At 36.3% G+C, this 23,123-nt stretch overlaps 1 protein-coding gene across 1 annotated transcript in view; it reads right to left on the minus strand.

The window, feature by feature from the left end:
* Window positions 1-840: 840 nt before the first annotated feature.
* LOC127859635 (1-phosphatidylinositol 4,5-bisphosphate phosphodiesterase delta-1-like) overlaps window positions 841-23,123 on the minus strand; it is a 52,482-nt gene continuing 30,199 nt past the window's right edge. The window contains 14 exon segments of the mRNA XM_052397141.1: window positions 841-1,000; window positions 4,875-5,113; window positions 5,115-5,158; window positions 7,760-7,906; window positions 9,065-9,262; window positions 10,400-10,507; window positions 11,100-11,282; window positions 12,668-12,860; window positions 16,741-16,817; window positions 18,279-18,364; window positions 19,572-19,692; window positions 21,452-21,537; window positions 22,083-22,200; window positions 22,456-22,549. Coding sequence (XP_052253101.1) covers window positions 841-1,000; window positions 4,875-5,113; window positions 5,115-5,158; window positions 7,760-7,906; window positions 9,065-9,262; window positions 10,400-10,507; window positions 11,100-11,282; window positions 12,668-12,860; window positions 16,741-16,817; window positions 18,279-18,364; window positions 19,572-19,692; window positions 21,452-21,537; window positions 22,083-22,200; window positions 22,456-22,549 — 1,854 coding nt within the window.

Raw genomic sequence — 23,123 nt, forward strand, 5'->3', positions numbered from 1 at the left:
GCCCACTGGCGGCCATGTTTTTTCACCGATCTTGACCATTTTCAACACGTCCGAGACATCAACTGAACCAATGTTTTGACCAACTTTCATGATGATTGGGATGATTGGGCAAAAATTGTGACTTCGAGAGTGTTTACAAGGTTTCTCTATAGCCAAATAAGGAAAACTGCCCCGCCCACTTGCGGCCATGTTTTTCAACGGATCGGATTCACTTTTGAACTCAACCAAGATATCATTAAGACAAACATTTTGACAAAGTTACATGAAGATTGGGCATACAATGTGACTTCTACAGAGTTTACAAGGTTTTCTTTTTTTGACCTTGTGACCTAGTTTTTGACCCGGCACAACCCAGTTTCGAACTCGGTCGAGATTTCATTGGGACAAAGCTTCTGACCAAGTTTCATGAAGATGGGACAAGAAATGTGGCCCCTTAGTGTTTACGAGCAAATGTTAACGGACGGACATACAACCGACAAAGACCGGTCACGAAAGCTCACCTGAGCAATCAGGTGAGCTAAAAAATCCGAAAATCATTTTAAGATTTTTTTTTTGCCTAATGTTGTAAGTACAACTGCTCTGTACACATTGAGCTTTGTCGCTGTTGTGATACCTCTGCGGTTCCATACAGTTTTGTTTAGGCGACCAACGGCAGAGCTTGCTTTAGCTATGCGGGAATTGACCTTGTCATCAATATGGACGTTTCTGGATAGAGTGCTACCAAGATATGTGAACTTCTCCACAGGATTGAGACGCTGAGAAATGATGGAGATGTTTGGCTCACTGTAAGGGCTATTTGGTGCTGGTTGGAACATGACCTCAGTCTTTTAGTGCTGATTGTCAAACCAAACCTCTCACAGGCATGTCTCTTTTGAAGTGGACCTTGTTCTTGGCTTTCAAACGCTGAAGGTTGAAGACTCCCCTATCTGTGCGGTACCTGATGTCAATGCCTGCGTCACTTTCAGAGAAGGCATCTGCGAGCATGGCAGTGAACATCATGCTGAAGAGTGTCGGGGCTAAAACATATCCTTGCTTGACACCATTGAAACCTCAACAGGTGAACATTGATTACCATCATCGAGAACATGGGCCTGCATACCGTCATGGAATTGGCGTACCATCGTGATGAATCTTTGTGGACAGCCGAATTTCTCCATGATATTCCATAAACCAGCTCTGTTCACAGTATCAAACGCTTTGTGCAGAGGCTGACATTCTGTACTTGACATTTCTCTTGCAGTTGTTTAACAGCAAATATCGTGTCGGCTGTACCACCACCGGACCGGAATCCGCACTGACTTTCAGGAAGGAGGCCGTTTTCAAGGTGGATTAAGAGTCTGTTCAATAATATGCATGCAAGGATCTTTCCTGCGATGGATAAGAGAGAAATCCCTCGGTCGTTGTCGCACGACTGCATGTTGCCTTTACGCTAGTAGAGGTGAACTATTGACGCATCCTTTAGAACCTGTGGTAGCGTTTCCTTTTCCCACATTGACTGAAAAAAGTTCTGTCATTTTCTGGATTGTCATTTTTGTAGATCTCAGCTGAAATGGCGTCTGCGCCAGGAGCTTTGCCAGTTGAAAGTTGCTTTATAGCCTTTTCTGTCTCTGTAGCGGAAGGAGGGTGGTCGAGTGTATTGTAAATCGGGGCCTGAGGTAGGCGATTGATTGCTTCGTCACTGATTGTAGATGGCATGCTTAAAACCGACTCAAAGTGCTCTGCCCACCTACCAAGGATGCCAGGAAATAAATGTATCTAAGACTCAGTGACCTTGGGTAAGTGTTATAGAATGTAGTGTTGCAGCTAGAAGAAACAGAACAATCAAATGAGCCTCATGTTGCTCAATATAATCACTGAAGGTTAGAACCGTCACTTAAGGTGTCTGCAATTATACATGTAAGGGACATAAAAACATGACCTTATGACCTACAGTTTGACACACCTCTAGGCTTAAATCTGGTATGGTAAAGCTTGCATCTTTAATGTAATAGCAGTAATATGTTACTTAATGTTAGTGTAACTGTTCACATTTTTCCAAAATAATTTTCCATGTGGTAAATTTACAACATTTAAAAACGATTGTGTCTGGAGTAATTCTACTTTTTTAATTCAAAATTAATGTATATACCTTTTTTAGAATCATGCAGTCAAAAAAGTTATCAATTATCCCTCTTGTATGTTTATTTGCTGGGGAACAAATTTCGACTGATGTATGGTAACCAAAACCAAAGTGACTTGAATAATTTATTTCACATTTTAATCAAGTTACTAACGTATGCGTTAGTGGCAATCATAAAAACCCTAGGTATAATTCAACAATGTGGCAAATATATATATATATATATATTTAAAAGACACAGTGATAACAAAATAAATGCATATACAGGTAATTCAATATGTGAATATTTACAGCAAGCAAATTTACATAAAAAGGGTTCAATAATGTGTTATCAATCTTAAAAATATTTTGAAAAAGTAATATGAATGTGGCATTTTTCAATGAGTTGAAATAAATGGACTGGAATCCAGTTTGACATCAACATTTGAATTTATTATAAACACTGTGTACTTATTACTGTTTGATTGAGTAGAACAAATAGTTTAAAACTAGATAATAACCATCAATCCATATTTGATATAAAAACATGCATAACAAAAAAAAGAGATCATAAAGTATGTGTACAACACAGATCTGTCGTGTTCATCGAAAACAACATGATACACAAATATTCCAGTATCAGCAGTTGTGCGTATACAATAATGAAACATGGTATTAAAAACAGTTTTGGTCATTGAAGTTCTGTAGTAAAATCCCCAAGTTTTGACCCTGAATATGTATATATGTCCCCGATAATGTTCTATTGTCTTCCTGATAAATGTACTAGTACATTTATAACCATCATCATACATTTAAAACCATGTTTACAGTAATTAAATTCTTATTTTACACAATTATTAATACGTTATACAGAATATTTAACAATTTATTCCCAAATTTTAATTTTGATTTTTTTCAGAGGTGTCTTGAGCTCCAAGTCCCTAAATTGTCCCTATTTGTTCGTAAATTTTTTAAATTCCCTTAATTTCCCCAACAAATTCTTCCACCACATATTTCTTTGTATAACTGGTAAGTAAATGATCAAACAGATGATATACATTTTAAGTATATTTTCTGATGCAGCATTTAATATCTTTGACACTGAAGGACAACATTACTGAGCACACCACAAAACTATTGTTCTAATAAAATTGAGTAAAAACAATACAAAACCTCCGTACATACACAAATAGAAATGACACATTTTATAATGCTACAAGACGGTAAAACATTAAAATAACAAACAATGATTGCTGATTTTATTTTATACACAAAGTCATCCCAATTTCGCATTTGCGTTAATATTAGCATAAAAACAAATATAAATATTTTGACTTAAACTATTTCTAAAAACATATATGCCTACACATAAGAAAAAATAACATGTATTTCTTTGAGATGAAATCAACAGTGAAGACCTCTCATTCAGCAGTATAAATTTCACGAATTAAGACCCGCACCCTGATTGGGCAATGCAAGATAAATAGTTCTTGATTAAAAACTAGAAATGTGTCACAGACACTAATGCCCCCGACAACACATGTTTGGACACTGACAAATCCACTATGAAGTATACAGTGTAAACATTTACAAAGGGCCATAATTCAGCAAAAACCAAATTTTTTCTTTACGATCAAGGAATTAGGAAGATTTAACAAGCAATTAAAGAGTTTTGAAATTTGTTGAAAAAAAACAAACAACAGACAAAGGGCTATAATCCTGTCAAAGTCTGCGTGAGTGTTATCAAACCAGCAGTTAAAAAAGGAGTAAATAAAAGCTTTGGGATGAACATACATACGTATGTACGGACAGACAGACAAGAGCAAAGTTAAATACCTCTTTCAATTACAGATACACTAAGCATTGTACACAAATTTTCTTGATTTACATAGAATATTATTAGAATTCTTATTGCTCCAAAAACGTAAAGATATACAAAATATTTATAATTATAACAACAAATATTCATTACAATAATATCACATTAATGCTGCTTCAAAAACATTTTTTACACATTTTAAAGTTGATAAATACATCATGTCTTTGATTAATATACTTTCAATTTTATATAATCATAATAAATTATGTTGACTGGTAAAAATACCTTTTTGAAACCACATATGTACATGTTTGTGCATATCGCATTGATATTACCCAATTTTGTATTGAAAACATCAATTCCAAAACCAACTCAGTACTTATCAAGTATTCAATTATATTTGAATATAATTCATTTATCTTTTTTCTATGAAAATTTGACACAGGGATGGAAAATTTACATTTTTGCTTGGTTGCCTGAGTGGTATCCTAACTTTCTAGATTTGGTAGAGGGTATATAAGACTTTCTTAAAAGCTATTTGTTGAAGTGGACAACCAGCTTTTTAGAATCACCCACCGACTGCAAAAATGTAAGCCTGAGAGGTGGACATTGATTTTAATCCCTGGGGGAGATGTACAAATATTGAAAGAGACCTAAATCTTGTTTTAAATCCATTACATTGTTTTTTTCTCAAAGATTAGCGTTAAGTTCTATTGGAACAAATAGTTAAGTCTGAAAAAAGTAGTGTTTTTTTCTCAACACAATCATCATCTCAAACTATTTTACAACACATTTTTTATATCTATTGTTATTTAATGTATGTGCATATATTGTAAGTACCCATTTATAAAATAATGTCTACTTAAGACTACAAATGGACATGGAATACAAACAGTTTTTAAACAAAGTTACTTTTAAAATAATCAACAAACAGTGCATCTAATTAGTCTTTCGAACAGGATCTTTGTGGTTTGATATCTAGCACAGAACAGGATCTTTGTGTGTTTGATATCTAGCACAGGGGTGATCTCACAGGATCTTTGTGGTTTGATATCTAGCACAGGGGTGATCTCAGATTGGCTAGAATTTTTCGTCCAAGTGCTGACAGAGGTGCGGGTCTCGCGTTGTATCAGTGAGTTGTGCCTGCTGTGTGGAATGTCCTCCTTGGTGACATGAACAAACACAAGAGCCTGTTCGTATTTGGTCCCCGTTTTTGTCGAACAGTGGAAAATGGCGGTATCCTGATTGAAGTAAAAAAACAAGTTCATAAAATGTAATAAAAGTTATTAAAAAAACAACATATGTGTTTGTCTGAAACACTATGTCCCCTTTTGCGCCGCTTTGACCTTTGACCTTGAAGGATGACCTTGACCTTTCATCACCACTCAAAAATGTGCAGATCCATGAGATACACATGCATGCCAAATATCAAGTTGCTATCTTCAATATTGCAAAAGTATTCATTAAATGAGGCTATTTTGACCAATATATTTGACCTTGAAGGATGACCTTGACCGTTCACCACTCAAAATGTGCAGATCCATGAGATACACGGGCATGCCAAATATCAAGTTGCTATCTTGAATATTGCAAAAATTATTGCAAATGTTAAAGTTGGGGCAAACAAAACAAACCAACAGACAGGGCAAAAAACAATATGTCCCCCACTATAGTGGTGGGGGACATAAAAACAACATAAAAGTCATGTTTGTGAACAATGGTTGTGAGAATATATAACAAGAGCACCGCATAACGGGTGCCATGCTGGGCTACGGGTGCAGTTTTGAATAAATGAAAGCTTGTCAGATTTTTTTTTTTAAAGGTCACAGTGACCTTGACCTTTGACCTAGTGACCAAAAATGGGTGTGTCATGTAGAACTCATCAAGGTGCATCAACATATGAAGTTTCAAAGTTGTAGGTGGGAAGCACTTTGATTTAGAGCCAATGTTCAAATCCTTAACAAAATGTTAAGGTTTTAGCACAACGCGGACGGCGGATGACACGACGAGCTGGCTATGACAATAAACTCGGGTTTTCTCCGAAAACGCAGAGCTAAAAATGCAATAATTTCTTTTGGCCTTAACAAGAATGCCTTACACTTAACGATAAACAAGGGCTGTTTGTAAAACATGCATGCCCCCCTATATGGGCTATAAGTTGTAGTAGCAGCCATTGTGTGAATACGTTTTTTGTCACTGTGAAAGGTGGTGGTGGTGGTGGTGGTAACAGAAGAAATAGTAGTAGAAGTAGTAGTAGTAGTATTAGTAGTAGTAGTAGTAGTAGTAGTAGTAGTAGAAGTAGTAGTAGTAGTAGTAGTAGTAGTAGTAGTAGTAGTAGTAGTAGTAGTAGTAGTAGTAGTAGTAGTAGTAGTAGTAGTAGTAGTAGTAGTAGTAGTAATAGAGTAGTAGTAGTAGTAGGTGGTGGTAGCAGATGAAATAGTAGTTGTAGTAGTAGAAGTGGTAGTAGTAGTAGTAGTAGTAGTAGTAGTAGTAGTAGTAGTAGGTAGTAGTAGTAGTAGTAGTAGTAGTAGTAGTAGTAGTAGAGTAGTAGTAGTAGTAGTAGTAGTAGTAGTAGTAGTAGTAGTAGTAGTAGTAGTAGTAGTAGTAGTAGTAGTAGTAGTAGTAGTAGTAGTAGTAGTAGTAGTAGTAGTAGTAGTAGTAGAAGAAGTAGTAGCAGCAGCAGCAGCAGCAGTAGTAGTAGTAGTAGTAGTAGTAGTATGCATTACAAAAATGCTGTTAGCCTTACAGTTGGTAAAATTTAAATATATTACAAGGGAGGCAAATCTGTAACAATAAATTTTAACTTATTGCATTTGTTTCCCCTGTAGTGTATTACCTCCCCTGTCCTGCTTATATTTATATTAATCAACAAAATTAAACATTAACACAATATTTAATATACAAAATATACAAAAATCTCATATTCTGATAACATTTTTACTGATCCACTGTATTTTACTAAAAGGATGATGTTCATTGGACTGATAATTATAGATTTAGGATTACAGACCAGTTGCTTCAGTAATATTGTTCAGAGTGTGCCCTGTTGGCCGCGTATGCATAAGTTGAATTATCATTCAAAAACCATTTTACTATTTCGAGTCACCGTGACCTTGACCTTTGACCTAGTGACCTCAAAATCAATAGGGGTCATCTGCGAGTCATGATCAATGTACCTATGAAGTTTCATGATCCTAGGCCCAAGCGTTCTTGAGTTATCATCCGGAAACCACCTAGTGGACCGACGTACCGACACCTGGTGGACGTACCGACCTACCGACATGAGCAAAGCAATATACCCCCTCTTCTTCGAAGGGGGGCATAAATATTCACCCTAATGTTAACATTGAGCAGCTAATGATGTTTAACTAATAAAATTGTTAATTAGTTATCTAATTATTTAATTTATTTTTTTTGGAGGGGGACAAATGCTAATTTTTTAAATTTGATACAAGTGACTTTCTGAAAGATGATGGATCCATATTTAAGACCATGTGAATATGTCCATGATCACAAACACATAACTGTTATAACCCATAAATTAAGATGATTAAAAAATAAATTAGCAGTGTTCTGTGAAAAGAATGTTTAATGCATGCGCTGTAAGTGTTGTGCAATGCGTACAGACTAATTAGAGACAACACTGTCCGCTTCTATGGTATTTTTCGTTAATAGACCTCTTCTTAGCAAAAATCCAGTTAAGGCTGAAATTGTCATCCCTGATTTGCCTGCATGGACTGCACAGGCTTATCTGGGACGACACTTTACGCACATGCATTAAATCACAAGTTCACAGAGCACGGTTGAAAAAATACAATGTGATCAAGGACACTGATGCTCACCTTCAACAATGCTGTTCACTGGTACCACAAAGTATCCAATGAAATCATCGACGTAGCGATCACTGTCCCATACTGTTAGTCGGGCCAGGGCTAGCTCGGGAACATCCACTTCAAACATCAGGGTCTCATTCCAAATCGGCTTGAAGCCTGAAAACCGCAATATATTAGCCTTGTTCTGAGAAAACTGGGCTTAATGCATGTGAGTAAAGTGTCGTCCCAGATTAGCCTGTGCAGTCTGCACAGGCAAAAGGAGGGACTTCCTTGAAACTAAAAATACCATAAAAGCACTGGCTTATCAAGGAGGACACTTTCCACTTTTATGGTATTTTTAGTTTCAAGGAAGACCCTCCTTACCAAAAATCAAATTTAGGCGGAAAGTGTCGTCCCTGAATTGCCTGTGCAGACTGCACAGGCTAATCTGGGACGACACTTTATGCACATGCATTATGCCCAGTTTTCTCAGAACAAGGCTCATATGTAAATGGAGAGGAATTCAAATAAAAGAGAGCCATGATGGCCCTTAAGCGCTCACTTGAGTTATTTGGCACTAATTATTAAAGACATGACCTAATAGAAGGAACGAATTTCTTAGGGGAATAATAGCTTAAACCTATTTTTTAAAACTTGATTGCATAAAAAAGCCTATAAGGCTTATTTGAAACGCTCTCCAGTCCGTTTTTTGGATGCACATGAGACAGTTTCAAACTTGGCATATATATTTACAGATAAATGTTCTGAATAAGTTTTATCAAGATTGGATGCAAAATGTGGTCTAGAGTGGTAACAAGCTGAACAAGCACACAACACTTCAAACACACTACAGAGACTCAGAACCATAGCTCACCTTTAGCTTTGTGTTCAGTTGTACATAAACAGTACATGTATACCTTATGATGGTTTTTTGTCTGTTTGACATATTATAGATGCATGTAGAATATAGACTATTACAAAGTGTTTTTAACAGGATAATAAACTAACATTTACACGCAAAAGCCGGTTTATTATAATGATTATTTGTATTTTTCACTGTTTTAATAATGTCTGGTTGTATTTAAAATTTAAAAATATGTCTGTACTAGAAATACAATTTAATGGTCCTAATACAGAAAGTTAAGTCACTTTTGCAATTTAAAAAATTATTTGTTGCATTATTTGTTCATAAATCTACTTAACATGTATATAATCTGAAAAAGGGAAGTAAATCACAACTGGAATTTTTTTCTCATATTTTACGGACAGGGTATTGACTAATATTAAACTTTACTTTGCGTTCATACTGTATGTATTGAATCAATTTGTATTTACCATTATTCTTCACAACAGATGTCTTCTTGTCCTGTGTATCTCGTTGAAGGCCATGAATTTCTATCTTGATGAATGGGTCTATTACCTCCCCTTTTTTTGAATCTTTCGGTTTCGGCAACTGAAATCCACTCAGCACTTTGATAGTCAGACGCTTTCGGGTGGATGATGGCCTGTTTCCAACAAGTGCTTCAAAATTATCTAAAATATATATGTATGAACAAAATAAGTAGAATAACAATTTAATTTATACATATTTTGTTTAAATGCTACCAATTAAATTATGCTCATTATAAATTGCCACTTATAATAGCTGTACAAAGTGCAATAATAGTTATAGAAAGTAAAATTATGAAATTCAGGGGGAGAAGATGGGGGGGGGGGGGTTAAAATGCCCTCACCCAAAGGAGAAAGGAAGAGCACTGTAAACAGTGCATACTTATTGGTTCTTTTTTATAACGTGGTTAATTCATAATGACTCAATTTGATAAAATAATCAATACGTTTTGTTTCTGCTTTATTTCATTGCATGTTTATGATGCATCAAACAGTTCATGCAGATATCTTGAAAAAAACATGTAATGTCCCTGCTAACACATAATATGACATAACATAAAACAAGAGCACCGCATAACGGTAGCCAAGGCTCGGCTGCGGGTGCAGTTTTGAATAAATGAAAGCTTTTCAGATTTTATTTTTTTAGAGGTCACAGTGACCTTGACCTTTGACCCCAAAATGGGTGTGGCGTGTAGAACTCATCAAGGTGCATCTACATATGAAGTTTCAAAGTTGTAGGTGGAAGCAATTTGATTTTAGAGCCAATGTAAAGGTTTTAGCACAACGCCAGCGGACGGCTGACAGCGGACGACGAGCTGGCTATGACAATACCTCGGGTTTTCTCCGAAAACAGCCGAGCTAAAAATGAATGCTCATAGCCATTGTATTTTAAAGCCTGAATGTTTAAATGATCTCATTTGTTTCTACCGATAAACTAAATGCACATGTTGAAGAATGTTACTTATCTATTCTACTACTTCTGCAAACATATCTGTATAAATATTTTTTTCCTTTCACAGTATATTCAATATACTATTTGTGTCAAAATCATCTCACTTTGTTTCCTTCCATGATAATTGGATGTTCCAAACTTACAACAAAAAACGTTAACTTTTCCGATGCAGCATTAAAGTACTATTGTTTCAACGTCTGATCATTTCCTTTGGTAACCAGGTCTCCATATCCCTGCACCTCCACTCACACCGTGGAGATGAAAACAATATTGAATGTTCTTACATTTCTAACTAATGTTATTAAACACTTGTATGATTCAACACTTACCTCCCATGAGACACTGTGGTTTTAAAACATATCCGCTGTTTCCATTGTCAAGGAATTTCCCATGTAGCAACTGCATTTCCTCTCCGCCTGTCTGGAAGTTCAAGGCAACTGGAATTTAAAAAGGACCCAGTCGATGAATATAGTCTGCTCATCTTCCTATTTGTGCAAAGATTTGAAACAAGTCAATATATTATGCAAGCTGTGTTTTGGGAAAAACTGAGCTTATTGCGTTTGCATAAAATGTCAACCCATAATTGCCTGGACACAGTCTGCACAGGCAAATCAGGGAGGGCACTTTATGCTTTTATTGTAATTTTCTATGAAATGAAGTCTCTTCTCAGCAAAGTCCACTTTAGGCAGACTACCCAGGTTTATCTGGGACAACAATTTACTCACATGTATTAGGTTTTTCCCGAAACAGAAGTACAGAGGTTCAAACTGACAGAGATACATACATAAGCACCCTACTACTTGAAGGTAAAGGATAAAAGATTAAAGAGACGCATTGGCATAGTGAATCTTTACATCTCCCCAAAAGATGAAAACAACTTTATCTACCCAGGGAACTGACTTGAGAGGGTTTTTAAATCCTTTGGCGTTCAATGTAATTGAGCTGAAATAAACAAAGATTAAAGTAAATTGGTTTAATCTTAATTTTGAAGGTAAGGGCCTTAAACCTTGCAGGGTTTCTATAACTTACCAACTTGACATCCCCCGCTCCACATGGCTACCGGGTTGTAGTTACTGGAGTCAGTCCGTGTTCCAGCAGGGTACGTTCGTATCAGCGCAGACTGCGTGTATTTGCAGACACTCTCTATCTCAGAGTCGATGAGTTTCTGAATCTTCTTTTCCACCAATGAGACAACATTGAAATTCCCATTTCCTGAAAAAATGCCAATCAGACATGCTGTTAGAATTTCATTCATATACACCAAATGTGAAAGTGGATAAAATGCTATAGAAAACAAAACAATTATTACAGTATCAGACTTCATTGTTTCAAGGTTGAAGCAAATACTCCACACAATTTTCTTTGTATTACATCATAATATCAACAGCTCCTGGTACTGTTATATTCATTTAAAGTTTGTCTTGATACTACATTCTAATTCAAAGTGAAACAATACACACTATATTCATTTTCATTGTAGTGACAGCTTTGTCACATATGTCTCATTGTAGCTACAGCTTTGTCACATATGTCTCATTGTAACTACAGCTTTGTCGCATATGTCTCATTGTAGCTACAGCTTTGTTACAAATGTCTCAGTGTAGCTACAGCTTTGTTACATATGTCTCATTGTTGCTACAGCTTTGTCACATATGTCTCATTGTAGCTACAGCTTTGTCACATATGTCCCATTGTAGCTACAGCTTTGTTACATATGTCTCATTGTACCTACAACTTTGTCACATATGTCTCATTGTAGCTACAGCTTTGTCACATATGTCTCATTGTAGCTACAGCTATGTCACATATGTCTAAGTGTAGCTACAGCTATGCCACATATGTCTCATTGTAGCTACAGCTTTGTCATATATGTCTCATTGTAGCTACACCTTTGTTACATATGTCTCATTGTAGCTACAGCTTTGTCACATATGTCTCATTGTAGCTACAACTTTGTCACATATGCCTCACTGTAGCTACAGCTTTGTCACATATGTCTCATTGTAGCTACAGCTATGTCACTTATGTCGCATTGCAGCTACAGCTTTGTCACATGTCTCATTGTAGCTAGAGCTTTGTCACATATGTCTCACTGTAGCTACAGCTATGTCACATATGTCTCATTGTAGCTACAGCTATGTCACATTTGTCACTTTTACCCGTTTGAACCACTTAAAAAGCTATAAACAAGGGCAAATAACTGAGTGGTTTACTTATAAACTAGAAATTCTTCTCATTAAGTTTATTCAGTTGTATAAGTTTTAACTAGACGAGCTGAAAACAAAAGCTTTTGGGTCGTACATACATTATGTACATTTTAAATGATTAATGCCTCCAACTCAAGGGTTTAAGTTTGACAGTTACATGAGAAAGCTCAAAACATTAGTGTGGCTAATCAGGGACAACACTTTCCCCCAGGACAGGATTGTCTTAAAGAAGAGACTTTCTTTTAAGAAAAATATTCCATGAAAATGGAATGGGTTGTCCCTGATAAGCCCATACGGACTCCAGCACAAGGCTCATATATTTCTTATAAAATTTCATATTGGGGGTGTAGGGGGTTAAATCCCACTTTTTTAAGTATTTTGTCACTATACCAGTTGGAATGTCCTGAAGCCCCTTGAATGCCACGCTCTTCATGGTCACAGTGTTGGAGAGCTCAGAGCTCAGATGCAGTTTGGCCTCCGCTTGCTTCGTCTTCACCTGGTCCTGGTTAGCCTCTGCACTTTCATCTTCGTCAGTGACCTCATCCTCATCGTCACCGCTTGTCTGTGCCTTAAATTTCTTGCCCTAGATTAACAGTAAAGTGATGTTAAGATTTAACCCTCTTGTAAATTTTCAAAATGATGATACAGCTTGACTAAACATCGTATGAATGCTGTAACAGTTTGGAAGGCAGGTGATGGGTACCCTTCAACTTGACAAGCTTCAAGATTGTCCCCAAGACAAACTTAAATTGTGTCATCTTACTCTGTATGCAAATGCCTTTACAACTAGAAATGATATATAGATATATAACTTCAGGTGTTTTGTTTTTCCACGGAGTCAATATGCTATTCACCTTCTACATGTTTGTACCACATAAGAGCCTTGCAATGGGTTTAAATTCATGTGCGTAAAATACAAGCAGGATAATCATGGACCACGCCTTCCACCTTGATTGGATTTTAGTTTAGAAGAGACTTCCTTTAAACAAAAAATTTCAAAAAGGCCAAAAATGTCGTCCAGGATAAGCCTTTGCAGACCCAAAATGTGGTCCAGGATAAGCCTTTGCAGACCCAAAATGTCGTCCAGGATAAGCCTTTGCAGACCCAAAATGTCGTCCAGGATAAGCCTTTGCAGACCCAAAATGTCGTCCAGGATAAGCCTTTGCAGACCAAAAATGTCGTCCAGGATAAGCCTTTGCAGACCCAAAATGTCGTCCAGGATAAGCCTTTGCAGACCCAAAATGTGGTCCAGGGTAAGCCTTTGCAGACCAAAAATGTCGTCCAGGATAAGCCTTTGCAGACCCAAAATGTCGTCCAGGATAAGCCTTTGCAGACCCAAAAATTTTTCAATAAGGCCAAAAATGTTGTCCAGGGTAAGCCTTTGCAGACCAAAAATGTCGTCCAGGATAAGCCTTTGCAGACCAAAAATGTTGTCCAGGATAAGCCTTTGCAGACCCAAAATGTCGTCCAGGATAAGCCTTTGCAGACCCAAAATGTCGTCCAGGATAAGCCTTTGCAGACCAAAAATGTCGTCCAGGATAAGCCTTTGCAGACCAAAAATGTCGTCCAGGATAAGCCTTTGCAGACCAAAAATGTCGTCCAGGGTAAGCCTTTGCAGACCCAAAATGTCGTCCAGGATAAGCCTTTGCAGACCAAAAATGTCGTCCAGGATAAGCCTTTGCGAAATGCACAGGCTTATCAGTGATATTATCAGTGTTTCTAAACATGCAATATGACCCGTTTATTCAGAATAAAACTTAAATATGGCAGCTGAGACAGAATGAGTATTTAATTATTGGACTTTGGTAAACTGTTAATGCATTTGACAGATTGAACGTAAACATAGGTACAATCAATTGTAAAAGAACTCGCAAGATTGAATGCAATATAGCCAGCTATAATATAAGTCTTATATGGATTATTATGCAGAAGAACAATACCTGTAAAAACTTTTCTGAATTTCATACAGGAAGTTTTATTAAAATAGAGGCATACCAAATCCACACGGAGGTATAATAATTATTACGCTACAATGTTCTTTTTGCTATAAAATATTCTGACTGGCAAAAATAACATTATAAGTCAAAATATAAATTCCAATATTAAAAGAATGGCTGTTGATTTTTTTTTCTTTAAAAATTCCCAAAACTGTAAATTACAATATGATTTTTTAAATATTTTTTTTTATTTGTTTTTACTTTATAATTAAGATTTATGCGTTTTTCAACATTTTGAATATCTCTTGCCAATTATACTTACTTGGGTACATATTATTTGAAAATGATTGCCTCAATAACATGTCTTCAATTTAAATTTAAGTTTTAATTTGATTTTTGAAGTGCATTAAGTTTATTTAATAGTTTAATATAAAAAGTTATGTTATTATTTATATGAACTTTTGTAAAATGCCAATATAATATATCTCCTACTTTTAACAGTACAATGACTGCAAATAAGCCTCAGTTTTAAATTACATTTGACACATGGTGTTTCTGTTACAACTTATGTTTTAATAATCTCGAAGAAAATCGTATTACTTTCACAGACACTTGATAACGAAACTTCATAAAATTTCTCAATTGATTATCCGTTGTAGTTTTATTGAATCTCATGGTCACTTAGTAAAGCATTATACTAAACAAGGAAGTGTCAATATTGGTTCTCAAGTGTTTTTTTAAAACATATTCTCTAACGTTTTTTAATTAAGGTTTTGTTATTTGAATATACATGTTTTTGCATTATGGAATCAAGACAGTAAAGAGAACATTCTTTCTTGTTTAAGTATTCATTACATATGGTAATCTATCCCAGATATGGTGTGTATCTAGCATGAGTTGGGTGCACAGCCTTAACATGACTGTTATTGAGCCTTGTTCTGATAAAACTGGGCTTAATGCATGTGCGTAAAGTGTCATCCCAGATAAGCCTGTGCAGTCCGCATCGGCTAATCAGGGAAGACACTTTCTGCCTAAACTTGATTTTCGGTAAGCAGGGACTTCCTTGACACTAAAAATACCATAAAAGCGGAAAGTGTCGTCCCTGATTAGCCTGTGTGGACTGCACCGGCTAATCTCGGACGACACTTTACGCACATGCATTTAGCCCAGTTTTATCAGAACGCTGCTCTACTGATCGTACACACCATAAAATAAAACAAAAAACATCTTAAATATAAGCCACCTTTAAGACAGCTAGTTTAAGAATGATACAATTGTATTAATTTGCCTATTTACAATTATAATGCATACATTATTTAAATTTTAACACATAACCTGTCAAACATGTTTTCCATTAGAATACCAACGTTGTACAACCCTCTCGTTAAGACTCGTGACTATGTACACTGTATAGTTGTTTGTATAAGACATCAAACCAAGGTGCAGTGTACCGAGTGTTTCACACCAAGCACTAAAAGACTGTATATACCACTATTCCCTGTGGCCCTACTATCAAATGAGTCGCGTTCTGAGAAAACGGGGCTTAATCAGGGACGACACTTTCCGCTTTTATGGTATTTTTCGTTTAAAGGAAGTCTCTTCTACACGAAAATCCAGTTAAGGCGGAAAGTGTCGTCCCTGATTAGCCTGTGCGGACTGCACAGGCTAATCTGGGACGACACTTACGCACATGCATTAAGCCCCGTTTTCTCGGAACGCGTCTCAAAAATTCTGGAGCAATTGCTATATGGGATTATTACCCTGCATGCCATACAAACATTTTCTCCCCCCACTACTACATTCAATTTATTTTCTTCATTGCATATTAGTGATGCTTTTCTAGCTTGAATACTGGTGCTTTCAAGTCAGTACGCATATACATACTTCTGTTCATTAACAAGTGCCCATGAGTTCTTATCTCTGTAAATTATTTCATACACGTGTCACAAACACTGGGGACCTATGTTTAGAGGCGTATTATATGATGGTTGATTTAATGGAAACTATATGTTTTTACCATGTTGAGAGAGCAATTCAATCATGTTTGTTCAATGGATCCAATAATGTGATGGCACCAGTGACGTCATTTCTGATACAAGCAGTGATTGTTTTGCTTTATATTTTACCACCTGTGCCTTTTGGATTGGGAAAAAAATAGCACAATAAACCATGAACTTGGGAAAATTGAAACAGTATCAATATAACAATATTCCAATTGTTTATATGTGAATGTTAAACTGAATTTTTAAATTTATATTATAATGTTCTACCTATTCATATTGCTAAATGAATAACTCAATAAATCAATTTATTAGTTAACTAGACAAAGTCGGCATCTTTTTTTGTGAGAAATTTCCTTCAGATTTTGAAGAAAAAAATGTTACTTTCTGCCTTTAGTACCAGCTTGTTTTTTATTTTGGGAAAAGATAATCATGCCAAGTTTCTGGGAGTGTCCTCTCCTGCTTTGAATTCATGGGGCATTTATAGAAGTTTCTTTTATCTATACAGCCAATGATTAAAACATACCTTTACAAGGATTTTGTTCTTCAGCTCGTGAGGGGATGGTGTAACATCAGGCATGTTATGTGGACAATACAGCATATCTGAAAGCAGCAGAACCAAATGCTAAACGTAATTGCAACAACAGGATTCAAGAAGTTCCATTATTATTTTTTGTATGGATTTGTTGTTCATGCACGTTCATGTTAGGTCATCTGCCTACCTGTTTACTATAACATAAAACAGCATTCAATAATACATGTGCATTAATTTATAATATGTGCTTTGATTGTAATAATATAATCAAAATAAAGCCACAACATACTTTGATGTTAAAACAGATGTTACTTTTAGAACCCCAATCAGGTTTAGGATGCCGACATACGTGAAAACAAGAGCACCGCATAACGGGTGCCACGCTCGGCTGCGAAAGCTTGTCAGAATAATTTTTTTTTTTTTTTTTTTTTTAGAGATAACAGTGACCTTGACCTTTGACCTAGTGACCCAACAAGAGATGTGTTTGTCAGAAACACAATGCCCCCTACTGCGCCGCATTTAAATAAAATTTCTATTTATCATTTGGCAGGTAAAGAAATCATCTCCCTTTAAAGATTATAACTTCCCTTGAATTTTGTCCAATCCAACCGGGGTGGGGATGGGGGGTGGGTGGGGAGGGTCTCACAGTCACTTATGACCATGTCAGACATCACTGACAACCAAGGCCTGTGGTTTAAAAGAGATCATAACCAGAGTTGAACCAGAGTTGATCATGTATCTATGGACATAAGTCCACAGGTATGTAATGAACATCAAAGAAATTATAATTATATCATTTAAAAAAAACTTTGAAAATCAATCATTTGGGTTATAAATATTCAAAATAATAAATCCGTACAGTAACTGTGAAAAGAACTTCAATTCTTGGTAAGGAAGTATATAATATGAGATTTATAATTATATAAATTACTTCCCTTGAAAATAATTGTCTGTAACAAATCTCTATTTTTAGTAGCAAATAATAAAAAGCCACTATACTGTGACTGTAGATTCACCACTCAAAATGTTCAGCTCCATTAGATACACATGCATGCCAAATATATAAAGTGGCTATGTTCAATATTGAATAATTTTCTCCCTTTTTAAAGCTTATTACTTCCCTTAAATCTGTATTTTTTACCATAGACTAAAGGATGACCTTGACCTTTTACCACAATGTGTTTGTCAGAAACACAATGCCGCCTACTCGGCTGCTTTGATTCATTTAACAAAAATATATATATGTGGGCAGGTCAGATAACTATGACCTTTTAAAGCTTATTACTTCCCTTGACTTTTTTTTTTCGACCCTAGACCTTGAAGGATGATGTTCACCTTGAAATTTTACCACTCAAAATGTGCAGCTCCATGAGATACACATGCATGCCAAATATCAAGGTGCTATCTTCAATATTTAAAAAGTGGCCCATGTTAAGATTTTAGCACGACGCCTACAGCAGACGGCGGATGACGAGCTGGCTATGACAATAGCTCGGGTTTTCTCCGAAAACAGCCTCGCTAAAAAATACCTCCAAAAATGCGTGTCATGTAGTTAGCCATTTTTGTTTGCTGCTCTATGGAACAATGGTTTTCAATTGACAGGGTCACTGGATATCTGGAAATATATATCAACTACAACAAAAACAGAAAACAAGAAACCGTCGGAGACGGGTGATTCTCCCCAAAGTTTTTTTTTGTCACAATATTGCACTATAAATTCAGATAAAAGGAAAAGTCTTGAGGGCACAGTAGTTGGGGGGACAATAATTATTTTATAGAAAATTTCAAAGGGCCATAACTCTGTGAAATATCATCCTACCAGAACCCGCTGATAATATGCACATCTCTTGGTAGTGAAGCTTCCCATAAAGTTTTATTGAATTTCGGTCATTAGTTGCTGAGAAATAGCCCGGACAATAATTGCACTATATGTACAGTGAATGGAAAATTTCAAAAATTTCAAAGGGCCATGACTCTGTGAAAAATCATCCGACCAGAACCCGCTGATAATATACACATCTCCTCTTGGAAGTGAAGCTTCCCATAAAGTTTAATTGAATTCCTGTAATTAGTTGCTGAGAAATAGCCCGGACAAGAATTGCACTATATGTACAGTTAATGGAAAATAAAAAAAAAATCAAAGGGCCAAAACTCTGTGAAAAATCATCCGACCAGAACCCGCTGATAATACTCTTTGTAGTGAAGCTTCCCATAAAGTTTCATTAAATTCCGGTCATTAGTGTCTGAGAAATAGCTCGGACAAAAATTGTGCATGGACGGACACACGGACGGACAGACGAAGCGGCGACTATATGCTCCCCCCAAAATAAATTATGGGGGAGCATAATAAACCAGGTTGTATTTTTTTGGTATCCTAGTACTGCTTAAATACTCTGGCATCAAAAGTTCATCTATGAAATTTGTTCCACTGTTTCGGAAAACTAAATTACAACATAAATTTTAGGGCACTAGTCTAACTGGACAAGTAGTTATTAAGATTAATTTCCAGCCTTGAAGAGAAATTATTAAAATAATTAAGGACCAAGATCACTGAACTCAAATGAAGGCTAAGATATTTATGCTCCCCCCAAAAGTTTTTTGGGGGAGCATATAGTCGCCGCTTCGTCTGTCCATCCATGTGTCCGTCCGTCCGTGCACAATTTTTGTCCGAGCTATTTCTCCTTTGGGGAGCATCACCCGTCTCCGATGGTTTCTTGTTTACATAAGATATCAATTTAGTGTTTGGTGATGACAACATGAAAAGTAATCTTCAGAGAACAGATATACTCATGACCACATTAAATAAGGTAAGAAATACGTACGGTGAGGTGACAAATGCATAGTCTTTGATGGCATTGATGACATCAATAAACAGGATTTTAGATGTGAAGGTATAGCCATGGTATATGACTGGTTCACCATCATTTCCATCCCAGCAGTCCACTGAAAAACAGTACAACTTAAGGAAACATACTTAATGCTCCTCACTTATAATACTTTAACAAATTTACAGTCAATAGAAAGTTGAGAAAAATAACTAAAATTAATTGTAAAAAATTAAACTTTCAGGTATTTTCTTCGATCAAATTTGCAAATACAAATTATGAGCTATTGTTAACATATTCTTACAAGAAAACAAAAGGAAAATCCTTTCCATATTTACACTTGTTCTTAGAAATATTGAATTTTTCATATCAATAAAAAATGCACTGGTTTAAGTGAAATAAACAAAAGTAACAAGAGCACCGCCTTGCGGGTGCAGACCGCTCATCTATTTTTCTTTTTAAAGGTGAAGGTTCCCTATCACAATTTCAATCACAAAGGAGGGAGGGGTGGAGTGGAGAGGGGTGTATAGTGTGGGAGTGTGGTCATTTATTACATTATCTTCCAAAAATGCAAAAAAAAAAGAAAAAAAAAAGTTTTTTTTTTGGGGGGGCGAGGGGGGGGGATTCTTGGATGGGATGGTTGGACGGTATTTCAAAAATAAAATAATATAAATCAATATTTGTGTTTTTTAACAATGTTTAAAAAAAAAAATTGTTTTTTTTTTTTGGGGGGGGGGGGGTGGGGGGGTGGGGGGTAAAGTGTGAGGGTGTGGTGGTCATTTATTAGATGATCGTTAAAAAAAAAAAAAAAAAAAATTGGCGGAGGGGGGGGGGGGGGGGGGGGGGGGATTTGGGGAGAGGGGGGTGTGGGGGATGGTTTGGGTGGATTCTATAGTGGTATGTCAGGTAAGAGTTGTTTTGTCAAAGTATCAATCAAATCTAATCATAAATAAAGAAGTTATGGCAATTTTAGCGAAATTTAATAATTTGACCTTGAGAGTCAAGGTCACTCAAAGGTCAAGGTAAAATTCAACTTGCCAGGTACAGTACCCTCATAATAGCATGAAAGTATTTGAAGCTTGAAAGCAATAGCCTTGATACTTTAGAAGTAAAGTGGATCTAGACACAAAATTTTACCATATATTCAAAGTTACTAAGTCAAAAAAGGGCCATAATTCCATAAAATGACAACCAGAGTTATGCAACTCGTCCTTGTCAAAATGCCAGTCAGAGTTACATAACTTTGCCTGCACAGTCCCCTTATGACAGTTAGTAAGTGATGCAAGTATGAAAGCAATAGCTTTGATATTTTAGGAATAAAGTGGAACTTAACCAAATGTTCAATAAAAAGGGCACATAATTCTGTCAAAATGCCAGTCAGAGTTACATAACTTTGCCTTCACAGTCCCCTTATGATAGTTAGTAAGTGTTGCAAGTATGAAAGCAATAGCTTTGATACTAAAGGAATAAAATGGACCTTAACACAAAACTTTACCAAAATTTTCAATTTTCCAAGAATAAAAAGGGCACATAATTCTGTCAAAATGCACCCCAGAGTTATCTAACTTTGCCTGCCCAGTCCCCTCATGATAGTTAGTAAGTGTACCAAGTATGAATGCGATAGAATTGATACTTTATGAGAAAAGTGGACCTAAACGCAAAACTTAACCGGACGCCGACGCAGACGCCGACGCCAAGGTGATGACAAAAGCTCATAATTTTTTTTTCAAAAAATAGATGAGCTAAAAATGAATTGAGGACAAAATTTAAGCAAAAATAAACTGACTCTTTAAGGATCCATTTTGTTCTTCTCAAAGTTAACTGCAGATTTTCTTACAAAAGACTTCTTAATAAAAATGTAACACAAAATGGCTTACATTCTACACAACGGCATCCCTGTTTTAGAGCGGAGATATAGCACTCTACACGACTGGGTCCCTTTAACTGGTCTTCTGCCAGATACCTGCAAAATCCAGATCTAACAAAATCCAGATTCTACAAATGCTTACATCAATGTGCTTCACAAGCAGACTGATTTTAGTTGACAAATTTAATTGCACATTAACCAAAACAGTAGAAGAAACATGACGGAAGAACAGGATAAGTATACTAACCAAAGATAACCCAAAATACAATATTCGCAAAGTCATTTATATTACACAGAAGAGAATAAAAATGAAGAGCGTTCTTGGAAATCTGGACTTAATGTACGTGTGCATTGTCGTCCAAGATAAGCATGTGCCTGTGATTGCGCTGGCTAATCATGTGCCTGTGATTGCGCTGGCTAATCATGTGCCTGTGATTGTGCTGGCTAATCAGGGAGAAGACTTTCCCCTTTTATGTTATTATTAAGAAGTCTCTTGTAAACCTTTATTAAGTCTAATGGAAAGTGTCATCTTTGATTAGGATTTGGAATCTGAGACAAAACTTTGTGAATATGCATAAAGTCCTATTTTCCCAGATTCTACACAGAATTTAACCAATATGTTTGAACACTGTCCAACGTACGTGTTGTGAGATGAGTTGATGAAGTAGTTGGTCATGGGCTGCGTCATATCCTGGTACACACGCCTGTGTAAGCGGTTGAACAAGTGCTGCTGCTGAGATACCAGGAAACTGCGGAAACCTGACCGTGAATGTGAGATGGCAATTTTATCTTACTAGTTAATATATATATATTTAAAAGCAGCCACTCACTTTATATTTTACCATTTAAGTTAATATTGAGATAAATAGTTTGTAACATTTAAATATTATTTGTGTGGTTTAAAAATAATTTATAACCCTGACAACACAATAGCACGACATTTTAAATACAGTAACAATAAATTGAGGATTTATTTTCTTCTTTTTATTATTTGAAACTTGTCCTCCTGCATACCAATAAGGCTGAGTCGATTGTTGTGTTTCATCTCCTTGTGGGGCTCATACACGACCATGATCTCCTTGCAGCGGTCAAGGCCGATGTCCTTCTCCTGCAATATGAAACAGGTCAATTCTTCCAGGGCTGGGGATCAAAAAGGTCTGACATGTAATCTTAAATTAAGATTTACTTTGGTGAAAATTTTGAATTTTTTTGTGGGGAAAATTAAAAACTTTCTGGATACAAAATAACAAAATTTGAGTTATGCTTTGGGAAAATGGGGCTTAAAGCATGTCCCCTAATAGACTGTGTGAGAGGTCCACACATGTTTGCTAGGGATGACATGTTCTGACTGAACTGGATTTTTTACTCAGAAGAAACAAAAAATACTGGAAAAGCAGAAAGTGTCGTCCCTTACTAGCTTGTGCAGACTGCACAGGCAATGCTGGGATGACACTTCATGCAAATGTGTCTTGTTCTGAGAAAACTGGGCTTAATGCTTGTGCGTAAAGCGCAGTCCCATATTAGCCTGTGTAGTCAGCACAGGCTAATCTGGGACGACACTTTCCGCTTGAATGGTACTTTTAGTTTCAAGGAAGTCCCTCATTACCGAAAATCAAGTTAAGGCGGACAGTGTGATCCCTGATTAGCCTGTGCGGACTGCACAGGCTAATCTGGGACGAAAC

Source organism: Dreissena polymorpha, chromosome 15, assembly GCF_020536995.1.
Source record: "Dreissena polymorpha isolate Duluth1 chromosome 15, UMN_Dpol_1.0, whole genome shotgun sequence".
In the NCBI taxonomy this organism is placed as follows: Eukaryota; Metazoa; Mollusca; class Bivalvia; order Myida; family Dreissenidae; genus Dreissena; species Dreissena polymorpha.